The 25,274-nt window shown below is 41.2% G+C and overlaps 1 protein-coding gene across 2 annotated transcripts in view; it reads left to right on the top strand.

Moving 5' to 3' along the window:
* LOC130267230 (core histone macro-H2A.1) overlaps positions 1-25,274 on the top strand; it is a 140,286-nt gene that overhangs the window by 71,150 nt on the left and 43,862 nt on the right. The window contains exons 6-7 of one of the 2 annotated variants that reach the window (XM_056516648.1): positions 4,411-4,501; positions 13,106-13,195. In XM_056516648.1, coding sequence (XP_056372623.1) covers positions 4,411-4,501; positions 13,106-13,195 — 181 coding nt within the window. The remainder of the gene's footprint in view (positions 1-4,410; positions 4,502-13,105; positions 13,196-25,274) is intronic. The other variant, XM_056516647.1, reaches the window with a different exon arrangement.

The raw sequence follows: 25,274 nt of genomic DNA, 5'->3' as shown, positions 1-25,274 counted from the left end.
TTACAGCGGTTATGACATAAACGCAAAAAATAAAAAATCCACATGTGACCCCATTTTGGAAACTACAACCCTCACGGAAAGTAACAAGGGGTATAGTGAGCCTTGACACCCCACAGGTGTTTGACAAATTTTCATTAAAGTTGGATGTGAAAATGAAAAATAATAATAATAATTTTACCCTAAATCTTTCATTTTTACAAGGGAAAATAGAAAAAAAACACACCAAAATTTGTAACCCCATATGTGGATGTAAAGTGCTCTGTGGGTGCACTACAATGCTCAGAAGAGAAGCAGCTCAATTGGGCTTTTGAAGAGAGAATTTGTCCGGAATTGAAGGCCATGTGCGTTTATAACCAGTTTGGAAACTACACCCCTCACAGCATTTATACCCCACAGGTGTCAGACAGATTTATGGAACAGTGGTCCCTGAAAATGAAAAATACTAAATTTATTTGCACAGCCCACTGTTCCAAAGGTCTGTCAAACACCAGTGGGGTGTAAATGCTCACTTAACCCCTTATTACATTCTGTGAGGGGTGTAGTTTCCAAAATGGGGTCACATGCTGGGGGTCCACTGTCTGGCACCATGGGGGCTTTGTAAACGCACATGGCCCCCGACTTCCATTCCAAACAAATTCTCTCTCCAAAAGCTCAATGGTGCTCCTTCTCTTCTGAGCATTGTAGTTCGCCCGCAGAACACTGTACATCCACATATGGGGTATTTCCGTACTCAGAAGAAATGGTGTTACAAATTTTGGGAGGCTTTTTCTCATATTAACCCTTGTGAAAATGAAAATTTTGGGGTAACACTTTATTTAAAAAAAATATATATATAATTTTCACGTAAAACTTTAGCGAAAATTTGTCAAACACCTGTGGGGTTTTAAGGCTCACTGTACTCCTTGTTACGGTCCTTGAGGCGTGTTCCAAATGGTGTGCCATGTGTTTTTTTTTTTTTTTTTTTGCTTTTCTGGCACCATCAAGGCTTCCTTAATGTGACATGCCCCCCCAAAAATATTTCAGCAAAATTTGCTTTCCAAAATCCCATTGTCGTGCTCCTTCTCTTCTTGGCCTTGTAGTGCGCTCACAGGGCACTTTACATCCATATGAGGTATTTCCTTACTCGAGAGAAATTAGGTTACAAATGTTGGTGGGTGTTTTCTCCTTTACCCCTTGTAAAAATAAGAAAAATGGGTATACAAGAGCATGTTAGTGTAAAAAATTGAGATTTAGAATTTTCTCCCCCACTTTGCTGCTATTCCTTTGAAACGCCTAAAGAGTTAATCTTTTTGAATGTTATTTTGAATACTTTTAGGGGTGCAGTTTTCATAATGGGGTCCATTATGGGGTATTTCTAACATAAAACCCTCAAATTCACTTCAAAACTAATCTGGTCCCTGAAAAAATTCCGATGAAAAAGCCCTCTGATTTCTTCAAAAAGTAAAAACATGTCAACTTTATGATGCAAACATAAAGTAGACATAGACTGTATGAAAAGAGAGTAAAGAATCACACTCACCAATCCAGGAATATCAAGTAGCGTCTTTATTAAAGGAACTCAGGACATCAGCAAACAAAAAGCATGCAGCATTCCAAAGCGGCAGGAAGTCAGGTGAGCGGGCGAGTGGAACACAGGTGAGGGGTGTGGGCAGTAGGGCAACGAATCGTTTCACGTCATTGCCCTCACCTGTGTTCCACTCGCCCGCTCACCTGACTTCCTGCTGCTTTGGAACGCTGCATGCTTTTTGTTTGCTGATGTCCTGAGTTCCTTCAATAAAGCTGCTACTTGATGTACCCGAATTGGTGAGTGCGATTCTTTACTCTCTTTACATACAGTCTTCAGTGTGACTTCCATTACGCACCTCACTAATCGGACCGGGTCAGTTGCCCTAGCAGAACGTGATCATTAAGTTGTCCCAGTGGTGCCGCCGCCCCTTCTACCTTCTGTATATTAAGTAGACATATTGTATATGTGAATTAATACATAAGTTATTTGGAATGTCCATTTTCCTTACAAGCAGAGAGCTTCAAATTTAGAAAAATGCTAAATGTTAAAATTTTTCATGAAATTTGGGAATTTTTACCAAGAAATGATGCAAGTATCGACAAAAATTTACCACTAACATGAAGTAGAATATGTCACAAAAAAACATTCTCTGAATCAGAATGAAAGGTAACAGTATCCCAGAGTTATTAATATATAAAATGACAGTGGTCAGATTTGCAAAAAAGGGCTGCGTCCTTAAAACGTACCCGTCAGATCCAACAAAAATATATATTTTTAAATATATCACTCAGTACCTAATCCTGACCATGTACATCAAATTTTTATATGTCTAGCACCTTTATTTTTTTTATTACACTTTTAATTTAGCTCACTAGTCTGAATTCCTCTCAAAGGGAGGGGGCGTGGCCTCACTGTGCAATCTTAGATTGAAGAGGTAAGTACTCCTTTTTTATTTTTCTTCCAACACTTACTACTCCATTTTCTTTTTCCATTGTTTCTTTAAAGGGTAATATAGGAAAGATCTGATAATAACAAAGAAAAGTAATTCAGCTAAACGTACTCAGGCTTTTGTCTCTCAGGCTAAATGCATTGAATAACAGCCTACATTTAATCTCCCCACAGCTGCTTTGTTGCATTATAAATAGTTTTGATAAGTAAATACTTTTCATAATGCAGTATACTAAATAATTTTTGTAAATGCAGTCCCTTGTAAAATTGAAAATTTACTTAGCAGAAAAGCTCCACTGACTGGCCCATGTTGAAAATTCACCTCTAAAAGAAATTTTTCAAATCCCCCCCCCCTCCCCCCTCGTTCACAAAAAAAAAGGATACAAGAATTTGTCAGTCTTGATCTTCTCTCTACTTTCTCCAATTCACAGCATCCTCATCATTTCATGGCTTGATTTTCATTTTTACAAAGAAATACTATATAAAGAGGAAGCCAGGCAGGAGATCCCTTGAGATCCCTGAATCACCGAGCACCATAATAAGCCACATCTTGGAAGATTGAGAGTTTTTTTTTTGTCTGGCTGTCTCCTAAAATGCCTTTCCCTATAAAATAAGTACTTTGCTGTTCCTCTGTTTTTCCAACTGGAAATGTATGAATACATTGACAAAATGGTGTAAATATTATTTTTGTCAATAGTGTAACTCTACACTTTCTGACACTGTCAGCTCTAATTGAATAGTGTCAGAATGCATAGGGGTACACCCTATTGACAAAGTGAATGGTAAAACCCAGTTGTCCATTTAGTATTTAGTCAAACTGTGCATTTTTAGGAGGAATAACAATGGATGGTAGAGGCAGATTTCTAAGAAAAGAGGTTTTTGTAAGAAGACCTGACAAGTCCTCTTTAAGAAGGACCTGTAGCCTTTTCCCAAAAAAAAGTTACCCGTAATCATCCATGTAGAGAGGCTCCTTCAAAGATTAGGGTGCTTTAAATCCTGTTTGATTTAGCCAGATTAAAGAGAAGGAAAAAAAAAAAGAAAGCGCCCAATTCTGTAACCATGGCTCCACCTGCATGGTGCATCTGTCACATAAAATAGACTTGTGAACTTGCACACACAGTGCAGTAGGGCTTCACAAGCCTAATTCAGGAACGGATGATTCATGGACAGTTTACTTAAAGGGGTATTCTGGCTTTAGACATTTTATCCCCTAACCAAAGCATAGGGGATAAGATGTCTGATCGCTGGGGGGACCGCCACTGGGATCCCCGCGATCTCCCTGCATTATGCATCTACCCGCATTATGTGCAGAGCTGCATCTCCAGGCTCGGAAACCGAAAGTCTTCAGGACTGGAGACATGACGTAACTCCACGCCCCCCTCGTGATGTCACGTCACGCTCCCTTCATGTCTATTGGAGGGGCGTAATGGCCATTATGTGTTTGCAGCTTCACAAGTCTATTTTATGTGACAGATACAGTTTAAGAAAAATGTATAGATCCATTGTCCAATAATAAATACTTATTTTTAAGGTTCTAAAATAGTAAAACTTGCAGAAATTTCTGAAACTAAATAAAATAACTCTTCAGACTTCTAAAAGAATGCTATATGCTATTGACCAGTGACTGGCCCACTTTAACAGGTAAAATATTTCTCTATGTGGTTATTATTGCCTGTCTTCGAGGCCAATTTAACGATCAGTGTCTCTGCATTCTTCTGATTAAACATCTGCAAATGAATCAGCCAGACTGCTCTGTACGTTTTAATGTTAAATAGGATAGAAGACATAAATGGCTGCTATGACCTTAGATCTGCTCCTGTTTAGCTGGACACCTGTTTCTTTCCCAAAGCTTTTAAGGTAGGATGACCAGCCAAGAGGTAAAATCATGCTATATGTCCTTTGTGTTCCTTACCCCCACGTGGTTGACGTACTGTACATGTGTTTGCCTATTATAGTTGCAAGTTGTAAAGGCTGACATTGCCACTCTCGAAAGTGATGCTGTCGTTCATCCGACAAGCTCTGACCTCTACACCGGTGGTGAAGTAGGTAATGAAAAGTTTAGTGATGCAGAGTTTCATGTGTATGCATGGTTACATAGGAACAAAATCTTACTAACATTACCAGCTAACCAAATCTGTATTGTATTAAGGCCTTAACCATAATATCTTATGATCAATATGACCAGAGATGACATTAACAACTGCATGTCACATATGGGAGGGTAGTCTATATCAATACTCCTGGGAATTCATTTTTCCATCATAACAGACAGGTTTTCTGTACACCTTCAGCATTCCAAGGAATATTGATTTTGATCATAGAATGGATCCTCCTGTGTATATATGTATGCCTTGATTTTATTTCCCTTTTGTAATAGTCTCAATGATAAACAGTTTGTTTTTTATTGCAGTGTACCTGTCTCCTTCTCTACATTCTTTCCTGGTGCCACGTTCCTCCATGTCTAACATCAAAGTGAAAGAGATTTAGCCAAAACTGTGTTGTCTTGGCATCTCTTTGTTTTCTTTTGTTGCAAAGTTCTCCCGATAACCCTGTATAAACTGAACCCCCACTTATCCCTCTGACCTGAGAGATTGGGGACCTGTTGCCAATAAGAGTTGTGGAAAGAGGAGAGCTACTAATATTTACAGTTATATTTTAACCTACTTGTCCCTTTGGTTGTTTTTAAAAAGAATATTTCTTAAAACTTAAAAACTGTTTTTAATGTTTTGATATGTGTTGCTTTCCCAATTAAAATCCATGGGAAATTCACCAAAGATACGCAACCAGGGATACTGTAATATAATAATATATATATATATATATATATATATATATATATATATATATATATGCTTAACTTGAGTGACAGACAGCATTTACCCAAAGCAGGTCATAACTGCATGTTCAAGCATCTGCTATTATCAAGTTCAAAAAATCCAGAGTGAAAAAGAATGTGTTTTCAAACCATAAAAATGGGTAAGCAGGGGTATCCTCTGTCCATCACAAATTTACTACTAATCAGGATACAACGTGTGGTGTGAACAGAGGTTAGCCAGGCTATGAACACCTTTTGAAAAACACCTTTTTATTTTTCCTTTTTTCTTATTATGGTACAAAAAATGCTTTCTCTATATCAGTATAGTCACTTAGGGTGCTTTCACACTATGATTGTAGTGTACGGTTCCCGGGAGGGGCGTAAACTGGCTGCTCCCGTATCCCAGCCGGATCCAGGTGGAACCCCATTCATTTCACTGAGCCGACCGGATTCAAATGCTGACCGCGGTTTTATGTCCGGTCAGAAAACTGTATACGGGGCAAAAATGAGACAACCGGAGTCAGCATTTGACTCCGGTCGGCTCATTGAAATGAATGGGGTTCGGGCCGTATCCGGCTGGGATACGGGAGCAGCCGGTTTGCGCCCCTCCCAACCGGATCCAGCAGTCTTACACTACAATCGTAGTGTGAAAGCACCCTTAGAGAAGTAACTTCTACTGCTTGGTAAATTGTGTAAACACAATAAATGATTACCCAAACCCATATCTCTCAGCCCCATACCTCCCGCCCTCCCCTAAACAGTTAATCATTTTGTCTATTTTTTATTGTACCTTATTACTGTTTAAACCCTATGTATTCTTACATTAGTGTATTTTTTCTATAATTCCTCACCTTATTAATTATTTATGTAAATGCTTTAATGGCGGCTTTAATTAAAAACAAAGTCGCCTTGTAGCATTAGGAATACAAATTCTGAGAACTCAAAAAGAACAGATGTCTACCTTCCCAATACATACTCAGAATTATTTCTTCCACTACCTTTCAATGTCACAGTGACCTCTGAGAGCTGTTTCTTGAATGGTGTGATAATATGGGTATTCTCAGGAGAGAAGAATGTATATTCAACTGTGATGCAAATCCTTGCAGCTGTTACATAAGGCAAATACGTCAGCACATCATCTGCTAATAAAATACCATGGAGCACCACGTTCATTCATTCTCTATCTAAACATTCCTGAATGGCCCCTCTCACCCAGCACATTGGGGTCTGCTCCTGCTCATTTTACACTTGCTGTAACCTGAGCTAGATGAATTAGTAGTATTTAAAAGGCTATGTGCACTTTTGCCACCATTATATTATTGCTTCATTACAATGAAAATAAACAAAGAAAAAACTTTGCTAATAATATTGCTTTAATAATATTCTGCCACTACAGCTCTAATATAGACCTATAAATCTCATTGGTTAGGCGGCTGCTTTCACACTATAAAGTTCTACCATTTTAACCTCTTAAGAACATAGGGCGTACCTGTCTGCTCTGCGCCCATCCTGGTATAAAACGCTGTGACCCCGTGTCATACCGGGTCGGTCCCGGCGGCTAATGACAGCCAGGATCCTGGGCTAATAGTGTGCGGCACCGATCGTTGTGCCACGCGCTATTAACCTTTTAGACGCAGCGTTCAAAGTTGATCACCGCATCTAAAATGAAAGTAAAAGCTTCCCGGCAGCTCAGTCGGTCTGATCGGGACCATCGCGATGTCCCGGTCAGCTAGAACAGAGCTGAGGTCCCCTCACCTGCCTCCGTTTCGTCCGATCGGCGATTGATTGCTCCAAGCCAGAGATCCAGGCTTGAGCAATCAACTGCCGATTATACTGATCTTTGCTGTGTCAATGCACGGCAATGATCTGTGTATGAGACTGGTATGTGCAGTGAAATAGCCACCAGGGGGGCTATAACACTGCAAAAAAAAAAAAAGTTAATAAAGATCATTTAACACATTCCCTAATAAAAGTAAGAATCACCCCTCTTTTCCCATTTAAAAAAAAAAAACCTGTGTAAATAAAAATAAACGTATGTGGTATCGCCGCGTGTGGAAATTTTCGCACCGTATGGACCTACAGAATAAAGATAAGATGTCATTTTTTTTTAAACTTGTTTTATTGAAGTTTGAATAATAGCATATACAATAGCTCCACAGAGTGGACATCTGCATGACAAAATAACGGTATAGAAAATACAATCACACAGGATCATAGAGACATACAATTCCAACTGTGTAGAGCAGCATCATCATGGAATAACCCAACCAGATAACTCTAAACAAAACTAAAAGCACTGCCTCATATTGTAACTGTACATGATAAGATGTCATTTTTATCCAAAAATGCACTGGGTAGAAACAGAAGCCCCCACAATTTACAAAATGGCATTTGTTCTTCAATTTTGTCGCACAATGAATTTTTTTGCCGCTTCGCTGAGGATACTTTGGTAAAATGACTATTGTCACTGCAAAGTAGAATTGGTAGCGCGAAAAATAAGCCATAATAAGGAATTTTAAGTGCAAAATTGAAAGTGTTATGATTTTTTTTAGAAGGTGATGAGGAAAAAATGAAAATAGAAAAACAGAAAAACCCTGCATCCTTAAGGGGTTAAAGAGCCGTTATAATGTTCCGTTATGAAAACCCTTAAAAACGTCTGTTAAGCGGCAGTTACAAAATCCAATTAAAGTCTATGGGATTTTTACATTATCTGTTTTAACCCGTCATAGCCCGTTATTAATAACGGACGTTATTTGTGACTGGAGAAAAAACAATACATGCACTATTTTTCTCCCGTCACAAAATAATGTCCATTATTTATAACGGGCTATGACAGGTTAAAGCGGATAATGTATAAATCCCATAAACTTTAATGGGATTTTGTAACGGCCGTTTAACGTCCGTTTCTAAGAGTTTTCATAATGGAAGATTTTAACGGCTCTTTAAAACAGAAGAACTTTATAGTGTGAAAGCAGCCTTACAGATTAAGAATAATCCTTGTGGGATCTAAAAACTGACCCTAAATTGACTTGCACTGTGTTCTTTTACATATCCAAAGTCAGTATTTATAAATATGCCACAATATGGACATTCTTGTCAGTCATAATAATTTACTTTAAAAATCGATTTTAAAAAATGTTTTTTTTTTTTTTTAATCCATTCATACAAAAATGATGGCATAATGTACTGAACAGGCACGGATGTTTAGTGTCCAAACAGAGCACAGTGCAGACTGAAATGAACACAGACTACAAAGGTGATTCCCAACTTTGAGGTAACTTCTAAAAAGAGTTCTTAATCCCAAAATCCCATTTTAGGTGAACTTCAAAAAAGGAATTGCAATCCTTTTGTGGCAAGTTTGAAAACTAGAATATTTTAGGAAAATTTCTTATATAACAATATATTTGGATAGTTACATTTAAAATAATTTTTGAAAATAATTGAGCTAGTGCAACAGATGGATACCATAATGTGTGTCACATTTATTACAAAAGTTTTCTTTCATGTTCAAAAAGGGGAATGATCTCAGTAACAGGGGTGTGGCTTCAGTAAAAGGGATTGTGGCACAAGATGCTCCAAAACGCCACCAGAATTTTGGCACAGTATATACCAACTAATAGTTGGTCCAAGATTAGACAGTCTACGGCTAGGTTCACATCTACATTGGAGGCTTTATTCAGGGCCTCTGTCACAGAATCCATTGTGGCCTAACATGCAATGGACTCCTTTTGTTTAATCCTCTTGAATGGAGTCTGCGAATTGAGTGTCCAACGTGGATGTGAACCTAGCCTAAGAATAGGACAGATTTAGCCAACAGCCTGAGACACTTATACGAATTTGGCATGTTTATAGACTGCGTCCCGGAGGTGAGTTTCCGGCAGCAGTGCGGCATCTTCATTGGCAGCAGTGAGATCGCCGTAAAGCGATCTCACTGCTGCCTCTGGGAGTTTCAAAACTGCAACTCCCAGCATGCCCAGACAGCCTTTGGCTTTCTGGGCATGCTGGGAGTTGTAGTTTTGCAACATCTGGAGGTCCTCAGTTTGGAGACCACTGTATAATGGTCTCCAATCTGTGCTCTTCCAGATGTTGCAAAACTACAAATCTCAGCATGCTCAGTCTGTCCAGGCATGCTGGGAGTTGTAGTTCTCTAACATCTGGAAGAGCACAGATTGGAGACCATTATACAGTGGTCTCCAAACTGTGGACCTCCAGATGTTGCAAAACTACAACTCCCAGCATGCCCAGACTGCCCAAGCATGCTGGAAGTTGTAGTTCGGCAACATCTGATCCTTCAGATATTGCCGAACTACAACTTCCAGCATGCCTGGGCAGTCTGGGCATGCTGGGAGTTGTAGTTTTGCAACAGCTGGAGGCACACTAGTTGGGAAACATTGTCCGTTTCCTACCTCAGTGCCTCCAGCTGTTGCAATTGTTGCAAAACTATAACTCCCAGCATGCACTGACAGACCATGCATGCTGGGAGTTGTAGTTTTGCAACAGCTGGAGGCACACTGGTTTGGAAACACTAAGTTTGGTTGCAAAACACTTGAAAGTTTATTACTTAACTTAGTGTTTCCAAACCAGTGTTCCTCCAGCTGTTGCAAAACTACAACTCCCAGCATGCACGGACAGCCAAAGGGCATGCTCGGAGTTTGCAACAGCTGGATGTTTGCCCCCTCCCCCCAATGTGAATGTACAGGGTACACTCACATGGGCGGAGGTTTACAGTGAGTGCTGCAAGTTTGAGATGGCGCAAATTTTGCGCTGCAGCTCAATCTTCCAGCGGCAAACTTGCTGTGAACCTCAGCCCATGTGACTGTACCCTAAAAACACTACACTACACTGACGCTAACCTAAAATAAAAAGTAAAAAACACTACATATACACATATCCCTACACAGCCCCCCCTCCCCAAAAAAATGAAAAACGTCTGGTACGCTACTGTTTCCAAAACTGAGCCTCCAGCTGTTGCAAAATAATAACTCCCAGTATTGCCGGACAGCCATTGACTGTCCAGGCATGCTGGGAGTTTTGCAACAACTGGAGGCACCCTGTTTGGGAATCATTGGCATAGAATACCCCTATGTCCACCCCTATGCAAATCTCTAATTCAGGCCTCAAATGCGCATGGCGCTCTCTCACTTTGGAGCCCTGTCGTATTTCAGGGCAACAGTTTTGGGACACATATGGGGTATCGCCATACTCGGGAGAAATTGCCTTACAAATTTTGGGGGGCTTTTTCTTCTTTAACCCCTTATGAAAAGGTGAAGTTGGGGTCTACACTAGCATGTTAGTGTAAGAAAATAAATTTTTTACACTGACATGCTGGTGTTGCCCTATACTTTTCATTTTCACAAGAGGTAAAAGGGAAAAAAGACCCTCTAAATTTGTAATGCAATTTCTCCCGAGTACGGAGGTATATGTGGGTGCAAAGTGCTCTGGGGGCGCACAACAAGGCCCAGAAGGGAGACTGCACCATGTACATTTGAGGCGATTTGCACAGGGGTGGCTGATTGTTACAGCAGTTCTGACAAACGCAAAACAATAAATATCCATATGTGACCCCATTTTGGAAACTACACCCCTCACGGAATGTAATAAGGGGTGCAGTGAGCATTTACACCCCACTGGTGTATGACAGATTTTTGGAACAGTGGTCTGTGAAAATGAAAAATCAAATTTTTGATTTGCACAGTCCACTGTTTCAAATATCTGTCAAACGCCAGTGGGGTGTAAATGCTCACTGCACCCCTTATTACATTCCATGAGGGGTATAGTTTCCAAAATGGGGTCACATGTGGGGGGGGTCCACTGTTCTGGCACCATAGGGGCTTCCTAAATGGGACATGCCCCCCAAAAACCCTTTCAGAAAAACTCACTCTCCAAAATCCCATTGTCGCTCCTTTCCTTCTGAGCCCTCTACTGCGCCCGCCGAACACTTTACATACGCATATGAGGTATTTCCTTACTCGGGAGAAATTGGGTTACAAATTTTAGGGTGATTTCTCTCCTTTTACCCCTTGTAAAAATTCAAAAATTGGGTCTACAAGAAAATGCGAGTGTAAAAAATGAAGATTTAGAATTTTCTCCTTCACTTTGCTGCTATTCCTGTGAAACAGCTAAAGGGTTAAAACACTTACTTAATGTCATTTTGAATACTTTGGGGGGTGCAGTTTTTATAATGGGGTCATTTATGGGGTATTTCTAATATGAAGACCCTTAAAATCCACTTCCAACCTGAACTGGGCCCTGAAAAATTACGATTTTGAAAATCTTGAGAAAAATTGGAAAATTGCTGCGGAACTTTGAAGCCCTCTGGTGTCTTCCAAAAGTAGACATATTGTATATGTGAATCAATATGTAATTTATTTGGAATATCCATTTTCCTTTCAAGCAGAGACTTTCAAAGTTAGAAAAATGCTAAATGTTCAAAATTTTCATGAAATTTTTAGATTTTTTACCAAGAAAGGATGCAAATATCAGTGAAATTTTACCAATAACATAAAGTAGAATATGTCACGAAAAAACAGTCTCGGAATCAGAATGATAAGTAAAAGCATCCCAGAGTTATTAATGTTTAAAATGCCCAGGTCCTGAAGGTATAAATGGGCTGGGTCATGAAGGGGTTAAGCAGGACTCTGTAGCTGTATCTGCTAGGTGTCCTGTCTTGCTTGTTTTACCCAGAAATCCTGCTCTAAACCATATAAACCAATGTAAACAGAGCATGATAAAAAAAAAAAAAATTAACCACTTGCTAACTACCCATAGACTTAAAACATCCAGGCAGTTAACAGTCAACTCTGCCTTTTTAAATGGGCTGTGCAAAGTGATGCAGCAGATCGTGCCTCTGGTAGAGTGACCAGCCAGCTATCAGACAGCTGAGCTCTCCTATGAGGAGGTAAGGATGGTGTATTACTGACCCTGCCTCCCCGATCACTGTATCCACAGCGCTCAATACGATACAGATCAGGGCCGGTGCAAGGATTTCTGCCTTCACAAGCGAAGCTCCATTTTTGGCTGGCACCCCACACTGGCTTCTATTTGCCAAATGGAATAATATTTTGTGGAATTTGAGTTAAAAGGAGAGCAAATCTGTCTCTATACTATTGTTTAAAGGGGTTATCCAGGAAAAAAAACTTTTTTTATATATATCAACTGGCTCCAGAAAGTTAAACAGATTTGTAAATGACTTCTATTAAAAAATCTTAATTCTTTCAGTATTTATGAGCTTCTGAAGTTAAGGTTGTTCTTTTCTATCTAAGTGCTCTCTGATGACACCTGTCTCGGGAAACACCCAGTTTAGAAGCAAATCCCCATAGCAAACCTCTTCTAAACTGGGCGGTTCCCGAGACACGTGTCATCAGAGAGCAGTTAGACAGAAAACAACAACCTTAACTTCAGAAGCTCATATGTACTGAAAGGATTAAGATTTTTTAATAGAAGTAATTTACAAATCTGTTTAACTTTCTGGAGCCAGTTGATATATAAAAAAAAAAAGTTTTTTATCCTGGAATACCCATTTAAGGGCAGCATGACTTACAGCTTTAAGATATGTTTATAAGGTGCATTATTTTTACATCTTGAACCTTAAAAGGTAAACTACTAGAAGAGATTGTAGCCTTTATAATTTTAAAGGAAACTTTCATTATTCAGTTTTTTTAAGCTAAAGTCCAGAGTAAAGTTTGCTTTCCTGCCAATATTTAGAGCTAGAAACTGGTTGGTATGTTTGTGTGAATATCAGTCAGTATTGACAAATAAGAATAAATAATGGTAGATGATTGTAAAATGATAAATGTCACTATATCTCTAAATAACTGATACATGTTTGTACTTAGGCAGTGCCTTAGAGAAGAAAGGAGGAAAAGAGTTCCTGGAAGGTGTAATTGAACTGAAGAAAAAGAATGGACCTTTAGATATAGCTGGAGGTAACAGCTTTACTTTGTGTTATCTTTACATGTCTTCTGATATTAAATGGGTTTTCCAGAACTTTAATATTCCTTGCATAGGCCATCAATATCCATCAATATTAAATGGGTACTCCGGTGGAAAACTTTTTTTTTTTTTAAATCAACTGGTGCCAGAAAGTTAAACAGATTTGTAAATTAGAAAAAATATTTGAACCACACCTCAAGAAGATCACCCTATTGGGTACACAATGGAAATTGATTGGAAACAGCCGATTTGAAACAAACGTAGAAATGTATTAAAATACAATAAAATAAATTGAATTAAAACAAAGACATTGTTACAAAACAAGTAATACTGAGAGCAATATTAGATGTTGCAATAATCTGCCATTGGGCCCTAATGGCAGAATTGATGTATAGTATAAAGCAATTGCCTGTTTCTAAAATGCTAGCAATATAATGTTAATAAATGCCGATATTCCGGAATATACTGCTAATCCGGCAAATGTGATGGGGAATGAAATAGATGAAAATTCAGTCTCTAGGTTGGTCTAGATTATGCTGCCCATAGTCTATAGATGAATGGATATGCATTATCTCACCGTGACAGCTGGTCCCGTACTGCGACGTGTTGAAGAAGGTATATTCTGTGGATGCTGTGATGTTGTCAACGGTGTGCGGGCAGCAGGGGCGGACTGGGACCAAAAATAGGCCCGGGCATTATAGATTAAGCAGCCCATTTTGGTAATGGGTGTGGCTATGTGAAGGCGGAGCCACAACGGGAAGGGGCCAAATGTTAATTATAGTCGGGTATTAAAGAGTACATTATGGGAAAAACTTTGTATATATATATATATATATATATATATATATATATATACATACACATGCATTAAGATAGCTAAGACAATATCCCATAATATCTCTAAATAAATTATATAGTTACCAAATAACACTGGTATACTGAGACCAATATTACCAATAATACCAGTATACAAGGAATATTATAACCCCACATATTACCATCATACTGTTACTGACCAAATCCTATATGCTGACCAATATTACCAATGATAACAGTATACAAGAAGGGAATATTGTCACCATACATATTAAAATCATACTGTTACTGACCAAATCCTGTATTCTGAGACCAATATTACCAATAATACCAGTATACAAGGAGAATATTATCACCATACTTATTACCATCATACTGTTACTGACCAAACCCTGTGTACTGTGACCAATATTACCAATGATAATACAAGTATACAAGGATGGGATATTATCACCATACACCTTACCATCATACTGGTCCTGCCCAATTTCAGAGTACTAGAACAAATATTACCAATAATACAAATATACACGGACAAAATATACGCGGACAAAATATACGCCCATACTGTAACCATATAGTGGTAGGCAACAGCTCTACACAGTCTTAGCAGTGATTATATACAGTTACATCAGGTTACTCAATGGGAATGTCTTCTCTAATCAAAATCGTTTACTCTTCTTTTTATTCTCCATCCAGTCCAGACCGTTATAAAGATTTCTTCCAGCCACAAACCATCTCCACAGAACCTGCCAGGCTAATATTTTAGGCTACGCACTTTTCCAGCACCTATAGTGCCCCAGACAGTAGAACCCCCTTGGTTTCTCACACTGTAGACTGGGTAGATTAGGCTGGGTTCACATATGTCCGGCATAGGTGAACTCAGCCTAGATCCTGACTCAACTGATGCCGGAACTGATGACAATGGCATCCGGCATCCATTGTTTCTGAAGGCTGGACCGGGGAATGCAGCAAGCTGCATTCCCCTGTCCGATGCAGTCCACCGTGTCCAACCAACCGGTGTCAAAATTGAGACGCTGGATGATTGTGAACTGTCCCATTCAAATAAATGGGATCAGTTCTAGCATCGCCGGAGGGAAACTATACCGGACACCTGAGATATGTGAACCTAGCCTAAGTGATTTAGAGAAGAGTCGATATGTTCCCCCCTATTAAGTAGACAGGTCCCTTTACCTAGTTCTCTCCATTACACAGGTGCCCGAATAGGTAGGTGCCACCTGTAGGTAGGCCCCCCTGTAGTTAGCTAACCCCTGTAGATAGTTACTCCCTGTAGGTGTAGCCCCCCTGTATAGTTGCTGCCCACCCATATATAGCAGTAGCAGTCCCCCTTTAGATAGTTGTAGCAGCCCCCTTTAGGTAGTTGTAGTGCAGCAGCACCTCTTTAGCTAGTTGTAGTAGTATCCCCCTTTCTCTAGTTGTGGTGTAGCAGCCCTCTTTAGGTAGTTATAGTGTAGCAGCCCCCTTTAGGTAGTTGTAGTGCAACATACCCCATTTGGCTAGTTGGAGTGGCATTGTACCTTACCTATCTTGGACAAGAGGCTGGTGGCTTGCTGTGGTGCAACTATCTTCCATGCTCTGCTTGCTCTGCTCCTCACTATCAGGGCTGCCATCAGAAGTTTTTGGGCGCCTTATTCTGTTCAAGGCCTGGGCCCTCTTCCCCCTGGCCTTCCCCAGAGTCCACCATCAGGGCCCGCCCCCATTTTCCCCACTGTCTATGAAAAACAAGAGCCCTTTAGTTCAAGGAAAAGAAAATATTATCACATACATATAACCATCATACTGTTACTCTACACAGGGACTGTAGATCATAAAATTGATTACAGTGCAATTACATTTACTGACTCACATGGTGGTCATCTTCGAGTCGTTTACTCTTTTTCTTCTTTGTCTTGCTCAGACCACCATAGTCTTCTTCCAAACATGACTTGTCACAGCAGAATCTGTCAGACAATTAACATATTAGGCTACAAATGTTTTCAGTACATTTCCCACCATTTACCTACCCTCAGTGACCAACATAATGCACCTCTTTGTGCTCTGCATAGTATGAGGGAGTAGGTAAGTGTTTGGGGGGGGGGGGGAAGGGTAGGGAGATTGGGTGGTGTTGGGTAGGTAATTTCCCCTTCTACATTAGGTAGTGCCCCCAAAAGGTAGGTTGGGAATTTCCCGTATAAGATTCCCCTACCTATGTAGTTAGGTGATAGGTAGGTTGTAAGCCATGCCCCTAGTAAGTAGTAGGTAATATCTCCAGGTAGGTAGTGCCTCCAGTAGGTAATGCCCCCCCCCCCCCCCCCTGGGTAGACATTGCCCCAGTAAACACTGCCCCCAGTAGACATTGTCCCAAGTAGACATTGTCCCCAGTAGACATTGTCCCCAGTAGATAGTGGTAGTGATAGCAGCCCCTGTGCTGATTTTAAAGGGCCCGCAGACTGTCCCAGCATTTGAGTAGGGGCATGGGTCGGGGGTTGCTAGACTTGGGTTCAGGGGCTGGTGGTGGACCCCTTTTTTGGTCCGGCCCAACCTCTAAGAAGCTGAAGGTAGATTTAAGAAAAAATAAAAGGTGCTAGCAGTAGTAGGCCTCTCTCAGGCCTGGGCCCTTGGGTAGTGCCTGGGTGCCTGACCTGTCAGTCTGCCCCTGGATATGTGAGAGAGAGAGAGATGCAGAGGTAGTGCGGATGCAAGTGGGACCAAGCCCAGGTCAATGGCAGCAGCAGCTAGAAGGGCAGTGTATATCTCCCACAGCACTCGGATCTGAGGGGAAACAAGTGCAATTTTTTCCTCATGCAGATGCATGTTGTTTCACCTCAAATCTAAGTGCTTTGGGATATATAGAGATAGATATAAGATAGATAGATAGATATGAGATAGATATGAAATAGATAGATAGATAATAGATAGATATGAGAGATAGATATAGATAGATATGAGAGAGCGATAGATAGATAGTAGGGCTGCATATGGGGAAAATGTGCGATTGCGACTATGGGCCTAAATATTGCGATTTCAATATGTGATGCGATATAATAAATAATATCCCTCCATTTCATGTCCAATCTCCTCCATTTTACAACTATCCACCCATTTTATGCCCACTGCCCATTTCACATCTCCCCATTTAATTTATATCTCCCCCCGTTGTCTCATCCCCCCCCTTGTCTCATTCCCCCCCCCTTGTCACATTCCCCCCCCATGACACATACCTCCCCCTGTCACATACCTCCCCCTGTCACATACCTCCCCCTGTCACATTCCTCCCCCCTGTCACATTCCTCCCCCTTGTCACATACCTCCCCCTGTCACATTCCTCCCCCCTTGTCACATTCTCCCCCCCCCCTTGTCACATTCCCCCCCCTTGTCACATTCCCCCCCCCTTGTCACATTCCCCCCCCCCTTGTCACATTCCCCCCCCCCTTGTCACATTCCCCCCCCCTTGTCACATTCTCCCCCCCCCCTTGTCACATTCCTCCCCCTTGTCACATTCCTCCCCCCCTTGTCACATTCCTCCCCCCCTTGTCACATTCCTCCCCCCCTTGTCACATTCCTCCCCCCCTTGTCACATTCCTCCCCCCCCCCTTGTCACATTCCTCCCCCCCTTGTCACATTCCTCCCCCCCTTGTCACATTCCTCCCCCCCTTGTCACATTCCTCCCCCCCCTTGTAACATTCTCCTCCCCTTGTCACATTCCTCCCCCCCCTTGTCACATTCCCCCCCCCCTTGTCACATTCTCCCCCCTTGTCACATTCCTCCCCCCCCTTGTCACATTCTCTACCCCTATGTCACATTCCTCCCCTATGTCACATTCCTCCCCCTATGTCACATTCCTCCCCCCTAGTCACATTCCTCCCCCCTTGTCACATACCTCCCCCTTGTCACATACCTCCCCCCCGTGTCACATACCTCCCCCCCGTGTCACATTCCCCCCCCCCTTGTCACATTCCTCCCCCACCCTTGTCACATTCTCCCCCCTTGTCACATTCCTCCCCCCCTTGTCACATTCTCCCCCCTTGTCACATTCTCCCCCCATGTCACATTTCCTCCCCCCTGTCACATTTCCTCCCCCCGTCACATTCCTCCCCTGTTACATTCCTCCCCCTATGTCACATTCCTCCCCCTGTCACATTCCTTCCCCTGTCACATTCCTTCCCCTGTCACATTCCTTCCCCTGTCACCTTCCTCCCCCCTTGTCACATTCCTCCCCCTTGTCACATTCTCCTCCCCCCCTTGTCACATTCTCCCCCCCTTGTCTTATTCTCCCCTCTCCTTATCACATTCCTCCCCCCTTGTCACATTCTCCCCCCCTTGTCACATTCTCCCCCCCTTGTCACATTCCTCCCCTCGTCACATTCCACCCCCCCTTGTCACATTCTCCTCCCTTGTCACATTTCTCCCCCCTTGTCACATTTCTCCCCCCTTGTCACATTCTCCCCCCCTTGTCACATTCCTCCCCCCCTTGTCACATTCCTCCCCCCCTTGTCACATTCCTCCCCCACCCATGTCACATTCCTCCCCCACCCTTGTCACATTCTCCCCCCTTGTCACATTCCTCCCCCACCCTTGTCACATTCCTCCCCCCTTGTCACATCCCTCCCCCACCCTTGTCACATCCCTCCCCCACCCTTGTCACATCCCTCCCCCACCCTTGTCACATTCCTCCCCCACCTTGTCACATTCCTCCCCCACCTTGTCACATTCTCCCCCCTTGTCACATTCCTCCCCCACCCTTGTCACATTCTCCCCCCTTGTCACATTCCTCCCCCCTTGTCACAGTCTCCCGGGCGGTTTTCAAATCTCTCACCGGATCTGGGAAACCTAGTGTGTTTGCTGCCAAAAAAGACCTTTCCCCATCAGCCAATCATTGGCTTGACACGTGACACCTCTGCGGTGAGTGATTGGCTGAAAAAGGAAAGGTCCTACTGCTTGTATGGAGAAGAGAGGAGACATCGGACCGCACAGAGGGAAACTGCATCTGCAGGGACCGGGAGTGGGTGAGCAGAAGTTTTTTTATATTTGTCCGTGTGCCCTTTTACTTAGCTCAGTGTTTTTCTACCAGGGTGCCTCCGGCTGTTGTGAAACTACAACTACCAGCATGCCTGGACAGCCTTTGGGAGTTGTAGTTTTGCAACAACTGGAGGCACCCTGGTTGGGAAACACTGACTTTTAGTGTTTAAATTTGTTTTTACCTGCTCTGGCTAACCCCCGCCTGCAGCAGCACAGGGAGCCGGCCCGAGCAGATAATCACAAGTTTTTCCGGGGGGGCGTATCGCTATATCGCAAAAATCGCGATTCGATTTCTTTTGCGAAATATCGTGCAGCCCTGATAGATAGATAGAAAGATATAGATAGATAGATAATTGGATGGATAGATAGATATAAGATAGATAGATATGAGATAGATAGATAGATAGATAGATAGATAGATAGATATGAGATAGATATGAGATAGATAGATAGATAGAAATGAGATCGATAGATATGAGATAGATAGATAGATATGAGATAGATAGATAGATATGAGATAGATAGATAGATAGATATGAGATAGATATATGATAGATAGATAGATATGACATAGATAGGTAGATAGATAGATAGATGACATAGATAGATATGACATAGATAGATATGAGATAGATGGATAGATAGATAATTAGATAGATATTCAACTGACCGTTTTTTCCAAACCAACAATGTCGTAGAGGTCTCCCACGTAATTCAAAGGATGTAAAGCAAAAGGGAACCTTTAAAACTCAACTTTTATTGTGTTACTATTAAAAAGAATTTTTACACGTGTATATAATAAAAATATTGTATAAATGTGAACCATCAAAGTCTCTATTTTATATAGTCACTTCTTTACATCTATCCCAGTACGTTTATTCTGTTTCATTCGTACTGTCTTTTATGCATCCTTCTGAGTGAACTGATGTATATCAATAAAGGAGGACTCTAAGCTAAATGTATATGTCCACCATATTGTATTTGTCCACCAAATGTATATGTCCACCATATTATCCTCTACTTTAGCAGTCCATTTTACTTCACTACACTTGATTATCCGTGTGTGAATAGTAGCCAAGGAGATATGAGTGCTGTTTATCATGTGCAAATTAGTCCACACTTCTTGTATACTTCGTTAAGTGTGAACTCCTTTTTAAAGTGGCTAGTGCTTGTAGCAATATAAAAGCTGTATTAACAGTACATCACGTTCATGCCTTTTTACAATATTGCACTGTCCATTTTTCATTGCACTGTATTGCAGAATATTGCACTAGATGTTATTGCACTTATTTGGATATTGCACTTATACGGTGGTACTGCTATTATTGCACAATTCCTATATATAGAGTGACTTAGCTTGATGTTGTCCGCTGGATGATTATGACTTCTCTTGGTGATGGTTCACATGACTCGCTCCATCCTACGCGTTTCCTCCATTAGGATTCTTCAGGGATCTTTGTGATCTCACATGATAAACAGCACTCATATCTCCTTGGCTACTATTCACACATGGAAAATCAAGTGTAGTGAAATAAAATCGACTGCTAAAGTAGAGGATAATATGGTGGACATATACATTTGGTGGACATATACAATATAGTGGACATATACATTTAGCTTAGAGTCCTCCTTTATTGATATACATCAGTTCACTCAGAAGGATGCATAAAAGACAGTACGAATGAAACAGAATAAACGTACTGGGATAGATGTAGAGAAGTGACTATATAAAATAGAGACTTTGATGGTTCACATTTATACAATATTTTTATTATATACACGTGCAAAAATTCTTTTTAATAGTAACACAATAAAAGTTGAGTTTTAAAGGTTCCCTTTTGCTTTACATCCTCTAGATAGACAGATAGATAGATAGTGTTTCCTAACCAGTGTGCATTCAGCTGTTGCAAAACTACAACTCCCAGCATGCCTACACAGCCAAAGGAATGCTGGGAGTTGTAGTTTTGCAACAGCAGGAGGCACCCTGGTTAGGAAACACATTTCACAGCCTCCCATACCGCAACCTGCCCCCTTCCCTTTATCCCCCTAGAAAAGTCACCTACTGTAGAATTAGTGGTGGGCAGGGGAAGTCCTCTTGTTTGCAGAGCCGCAAGCAGATCTCAGCGACTGTGATGGTGCTGTGGTGACACATGCCTGCTCCACCAATAGAAGTGCACGCATAGGAGGGTAAGGGTGGAGAGGAGAGTTGGAGGAGCATACCTCCCTGCTGTCCACCCGGAAAGTCAGCGCGGCCGCGGCCCCTGCGCTGGCTTTAAAGGGCCCGCGGACTAAATTAAAAATAAAAAGGAAATGATTCCGGCAGCAGTGGGCCCCCTCTCAAGCTGGAGTGCGGCTATGAACGATGTGAGGGGCAGGGATTAGAAGCCGCACACGCTGGCCGCCCGTCAGCTCTGAAAACTTTGTAATGGAGTCGCCGCAACCAGCGCTTTGAGAGCAGCCGTGTGACGTGCGTGTGTATAGATGTGCCGCACAGGCACATCACACGGCTGCTCTCAAAGCGCTGTCCGCGGCGGCTCCATTACAAAGTTTTCAGCGCTGACAGGCGGCCAGCGTGTGCAGCAATCTGTTCTGAATTTGAATACTGCAGTCCGCCAGTGTCAAACCGGCGGCCGCAGCCGGTTGTTCCTGATGCATAGTGAGTGAATGTGTGTCACATCAGGGGAGGCGGACGTCCCGGCCCACCAGGCAAATGCCCGGTGTGCCCGATGGCCAGTCCAGCCCTGGCGGGCAGTGTGATCCTCCCGAGCCTGTTGTAAGTGGAGCTCCGGCAAGAAACTCCCAGGTGTTTACACCCGTTCTGGTGTCGGACCTTTCTCCTTGATGTGAAAACAGGACACTTGTGGAGCTGGCAACGATCTTTGCTGTAGGCCCAGTCGGTGTGGATTTAAGGTTATTGCAGCAGGTGCAGTAGATGGCTTGTTTCTATTGTTGAATATCGTCTTAGATTCAGGCAATGCGTCTAAATATCGCTCTGTTCAGACTGTAAGCCTAGATGCGTTTCAGGGTTCTAAAATCGACCCCTTCCTGCGAACCTTTGAGATGGACTTGACAGCAGAAAGCCTGGTTGGTAAAAAGATCCCTGTAGCAGGATTTATTTCAGAGAACAGATAAATAAATATACCTTTTATGTTAACTCTTTTGTCAGTATGTAACAATGGATAGATACTTTATCAATGTAACAAATGTTGCATATGAATTCTTGATCATGTATGTAAATCGGATTGTTATATACCGGTCCAAACCTGAAATGATGTGCGTGATTTGGGACTTATATAGACAAGATGCAGTAATTGTAGAACCAAGTTGCGTGTGAGAATCAGCTCGATGTGAATAATGGTGTGTGAGTTGAGAGAGAAATGCTGTGAATAGGTGCCAAACAGGAATATCGTACTCAAGTAGATGTAATGGTGCTGAAAGAAATTAAATTAGTTAGTGTGTATTGAATAGTGAGAATGTTGATTAAATAGACTTATTGTGTATCTGTGAACGTGCACGCAAAAGTGCAATTGAATGATTGTGAGTAGATGTGAGTGATATTATTAATTGCATATGGATGAGAATGAATTATGGAGACAAAAATGTTGGTTAGAATATGTATAATATATGAATATAATACGTGAATTAATTAAATAAACTGTTTGTAATATATTGAAATGAACTTCTCATAGTGAATGGAATTTAAAATATTAGACAGAAGAAGCGGCTGGACACTGCAGGCAAGGAAGGTAAGTGGATATAGCCAACACAGGTGTATATATGGCGGTGGGGGTGAGATGAAACATAAAGCAGGGTACAGCGTGGTGCTCACATATAGCAATTGCAGTAATCTACAAATGTGCTGAAAAAAAGAGAAAAAATTGGAGCACTCACCTGTTTGACTTGCTTGAAGTGGTTTATTTCAATAGATTCTGATCCAACATCCCGACACCCCTATACCAAACAGAGCTGGAGCGGCAGGAGCTATTCACCTGGACGACCGCACAGTTTCACGCTGAAGGGCGTTTCTGCAGGTCCACAGTGACGCGGTGAATTTAAAATATGATGGTGGGGAGTATGTGGATGAAAGTAAAAATAAAAATAAACATATATGTATATACATATACACACACACATATATATAGATATATATATATATATATATATATACACATACGTGCACATATATATATATATATATATATATATATATGTGTGTGTGTGTGTGTGTATATGTATATACATATATTTTTATTTTTACTTTCATCCACATACTCCCCACCATCATATTTTAAATTCACCGCGTCACTGTGGACCTGCAGAAACGCCCTTCAGCGTGAAACTGTGCGTATGTGTGTATATATATATATATATGTTTATTTTTACTTTCATCCACATACTCACCATCATATTTTAAATTCCATTCACTATGACAAGTTCATTTCAATATATTACAAACAGTTTATTTAATTAATTCACGTATTATATTCATATATTATACATATTCTATATTTCAACCAATATTTTTGTCTCCATAATTCATTCTCATCCATATGCAATTGACAATATCACTCACATCTACTCACAATCATTCAATTGCACTTTTGCGTGCACGTTCACAGATACACAATACGTCTATTTAATCAACATTCTCACTATTCCATACACACTAACTAATTTCCTTTCTATCAGCACCATTACATCTCCTTGAGTATAATATTCCTGTTTGGCACCTATTCACACCATTTCTCTCTCAACTCACACACCATTATTCACATCGAGCTGATTCTCACACGCAACTTGTTTCTACGATTACCGCGTCTTGTCTATATAAGTCCCAAATTACACACATCATTTCTGGTTCGGAACGGTATATAACAATCTGTTCCATAAATCAGGTCATACCAGCCCGATCTACATACATGATCAAGAATTAATATGCAACATTTGTTACATCGATAAAGTATCTATCCATTGTTACATACTGACAAAAGAGTTAACATAAAAGGTATATTTATTTATCTGTTCTCTGAAATAAATCCTGTTATATGGATCTTTTTACCAACCAGGTTTTCTGCTGTCAAGTCCATCTCACAGGTTCGCCTTGTCTTACTGATGAAAAACACATGTGGACCCACCCTTTATAAAGAGTTGGTGTTCACCATTATGTATTAAATTCGCTTACTGAGGAAGGGGTCGATTTTAGCACCCTGAAACGCGTCTAGGCTTACAGTCTCAACAGAGCGATATTTAGAAGCATTGCCGGAATCTAAGCCCGATATTCAACAATAGAAACAAGCCGTCTACTGCACCTGCTGCAATAACCTTAAATCGATACCGACTGGGCGTACAGCAAATATCGTTGCCAGCTCCATGAGTGTCCTATTTTCACATCAAGGAGAAAGGTCCGACACATTAACGGGTGTAAACTGCTATTGTGGACCGTCCACCTGGGAGTCTCTTGCTGGAGCTCCACTTACAACAGGCTCGGGAGGATCACACTGCCCGCACACCGTTGAAAACATCACAGCATTCACAGAATATGCCATCTTTGGCCCGTCGCAGTACGGGACTAGCTGTCACGGTGAGATAATGCATATCCATTCATCTATAGACTATGGGCAGCATAATCTAGACCAACCTAGAGACTGAATTTTCCTCTATTTCATTCCCCATCACATTTTCCAGATTAGCAGTATATTCCAGATTATCGGCATCTATTAACATTATATTGCTAGTATTTTAGAAACAGGCAATTGCTTTATACTATACATCAATTCTGCAATTAGGTCCCAATGGCAGATTATTGCAACATCTAATATTGCTCTCAGTATTACTTGTTTTGTAACAATGTCTTTGTTTTTATTTAATTTATTTGATTGTATTTTAATAAATTTCTACATTTGTTTCAAATCGGCTGTTTCCAATTAATTTCCATTGTGTACCCAATAGGGTGATGTTCTTGAGGTGTGGTTCAAATATTTTTTCTATATTATTATAAATTTTGATCGGTGGGGATCGATCATTTGACCACATTAACCTCGAAACACCTGGTTGTGAGCTGCACACACGTTCTTTGTTCAGATTTGTAAATTACTTCTATTAAAAAATCTTAATCCTTACAGTACTTATTAGCTGCTGAATACTACAGAGGAATTTTTTTTTATTTTTGGAGCTGACATCACGAGCACAGTGCTCTCTGCTGACATCTCTATTCATTTCTCTGTCCAGAGCAGCATA

This window comes from Hyla sarda, chromosome 4 (genome assembly GCF_029499605.1).
Source record: "Hyla sarda isolate aHylSar1 chromosome 4, aHylSar1.hap1, whole genome shotgun sequence".
Taxonomy (NCBI): Eukaryota; Metazoa; Chordata; class Amphibia; order Anura; family Hylidae; genus Hyla; species Hyla sarda.
Note: the sequence above shows the minus strand (reverse complement) of the source record. Positions and strands in the feature narration are given on the sequence as shown.